The sequence below is a fragment of the Etheostoma cragini genome, chromosome 8 (assembly GCF_013103735.1).
Source record: "Etheostoma cragini isolate CJK2018 chromosome 8, CSU_Ecrag_1.0, whole genome shotgun sequence".
NCBI lineage: Eukaryota > Metazoa > Chordata > Actinopteri > Perciformes > Percidae > Etheostoma > Etheostoma cragini.
Genome location: NC_048414.1, coordinates 543,813 through 545,953, shown reverse-complemented (window position 1 = coordinate 545,953; position 2,141 = coordinate 543,813). Strand labels below are relative to the sequence as shown.

At 53.8% G+C, this 2,141-nt stretch overlaps 1 protein-coding gene across 1 annotated transcript in view; it reads right to left on the bottom strand.

Moving 5' to 3' along the window:
- Positions 1 to 2,141, bottom strand: part of LOC117948971 (integrin alpha-2-like) — a 27,140-nt gene that overhangs the window by 11,475 nt on the left and 13,524 nt on the right. Inside the window, exons 5-8 of the mRNA XM_034878940.1 lie at positions 1,601 to 1,749; positions 1,010 to 1,154; positions 431 to 596; positions 71 to 141 (exon numbers count right to left, since the gene is read on the bottom strand). Of these exons, the coding sequence (XP_034734831.1) occupies positions 71 to 141; positions 431 to 596; positions 1,010 to 1,154; positions 1,601 to 1,749 (531 nt within the window). The remainder of the gene's footprint in view (positions 1 to 70; positions 142 to 430; positions 597 to 1,009; positions 1,155 to 1,600; positions 1,750 to 2,141) is intronic.

The following is a 2,141-nucleotide window of genomic DNA, read 5'->3' as shown; positions in this document are numbered from 1 at the left end:
GTGTGTGTGTGTGTGTGTGTGTGTGTGTGTGTGTGTGTGTGCGCGTGGGACTTGAACGTGAGCTACTCACTCTGACTAAATGGGAGGAGAAACCAGCCTGAGCCATCTGGAGACCGAACCTCCGACCCTGACTGCTGGTTCCTGCAGAACACACACACACACAAACACACACACACACACACGCAACCACACACACAAACACACACACACACCACCATCCTCATCATCATCATCGTCATCTTCATCATCCCGTTACTTACCTACTATGAATGTCAAAGGTCATGTCAGTGGTGCAGCTCCCTGCAGCAGCCGTTGGGTTTCTCTTCGTCCAATCAGAGAGTTCGACCCATTCACTGATCAATAAATCAGATCCAACCAAACAAGAGAGAAAAAGACATTCAACCAATCAACAGAGCTTCAGAGCGCTGACCTTCCAGAGAGAAGATCCTGTCTCCCAGCGCGTCCACGATGTCCTTCAGCGCCGACTCGTCCGTCACGTTGAAGAAGTGCTCCTCGTCCGGGTCGCTGGCGATGAACTTGATCTCCTTCAGAAAGGCTTCGGGGTTGATCCCCCGCCGGTTATAGTAACCCAGAACCTGGAGGGGACGCAGAGGAGACTCAGAGGAGACACTGAGGACCACGGTGGTAACCCTCCAGTTGTCCTCATGTTGCAGGGACGTTGTAAAGCGTCCTCTGGTGGACAGACTATGGAACGCCATCACTAACAGGGACGTTGTAGAGCGTCCTCTGGTGGACAGACTATGCAACGCCATCACTAACAGGGACGTTGTAGAGCGTCCTCTGGTGGACAGACTATGTAACACCATCACTAACAGGGACGTTGTAGAGCGTCCTCTGGTGGACAGACCACCAGATCGGTGGGGGGCCATTATAAATGCTGATACCGATAGATCGGGAACTGCATAATATCAGCCGCACTACTAATTATGTTGTCATGGTGACTTCCCCTCTCTGTTTAGGGTTTGAAGGTGAAGCGTCTCGGACTCACCGCGATGGCGTACATGGTGACGTTGTCCCTCTTGCTGTCTCCAACGGCCTGCACCAGCTGGGGGCTGTCGTGAGATTCTCCGTCGGTGATCACGATCATCACCTTCTGGGCGCCGGGACGACCGCCGCGCCTGTACGCCTCCGACCTGCAGAAACACCACCAGACTCTCGCTGTTAATCCTCTGGGACGAGTCCCGCAAGGAAAGGGACCGTTCCAGCAGCCGTTTCCAGCAAGATTAATATAAGAAGACAGTCTAAAGATAACAATAATAACAGCATTAATAATAATAATAATGATAATAATGGATCCCTTATTAAACCTGCAAGGGGAAATTAGAATTTACACTCTGTTGTTATTACACACATTACACACATTACACACAGGCCTGAACTACACACACACGCTCAGGTCCTGCACATGCACTAATGGAGATGTCAGAGGGGGGGGGGGAGGTTCGGTGCCTTGCTCAAGAGCACCTTGGCAGTGCCCAGGAGGGGAACTGGCATCCCTCCAGCTACCAGTCCACCACAATACTTTGTTCCGCTACGGCCCCCCGCCCCCCCCAGAGGGAGGTGGTTTTGTGTCTCATACCGCGCCACGTTGATGCCCAGTGCCGTCCTGGTCTCCTCGCCCCCCCGCTGGTCGATGCTCCGGGCGGCCTCCACCACCTCCTCCACCGTCTGGTACTCAGCCAGACCGAACTCATGGACCACGGTGGAGCCGTACTGGATCACCCCCACCTGCAATAATAATAACAATAACAATAACAACGCACCTGCAGCCAAGACACACCGGCTCAAGCAACATCTGGATGTAGGTCTGGCTTGGGGGTCTAAATAGCTTCTTGCTACAAATTCCAAGTCCATCCATCCATCCATCCATCTTTGTCCCCTTATCCAGTATCGGGTCTCGGGGGCAGCAGCTCCAGTAGGGGACCCCAAACTTCCCTTTCCTGAGCCACATCAATCAGCTCCAACTGGGGGATCCCGAGGCGTTCCCAGAACAGGTTGCAGATATAATCTCTCCACCTAGTCCTGGGTCTTCCCCGAGGCTTCCTCCCAGCTGGAGGTCCCTCCACCTAGTCCTGGGTCTTCCCCGAGGCGTCCTCCCAGCTGGACCCCCTCCACCTAGT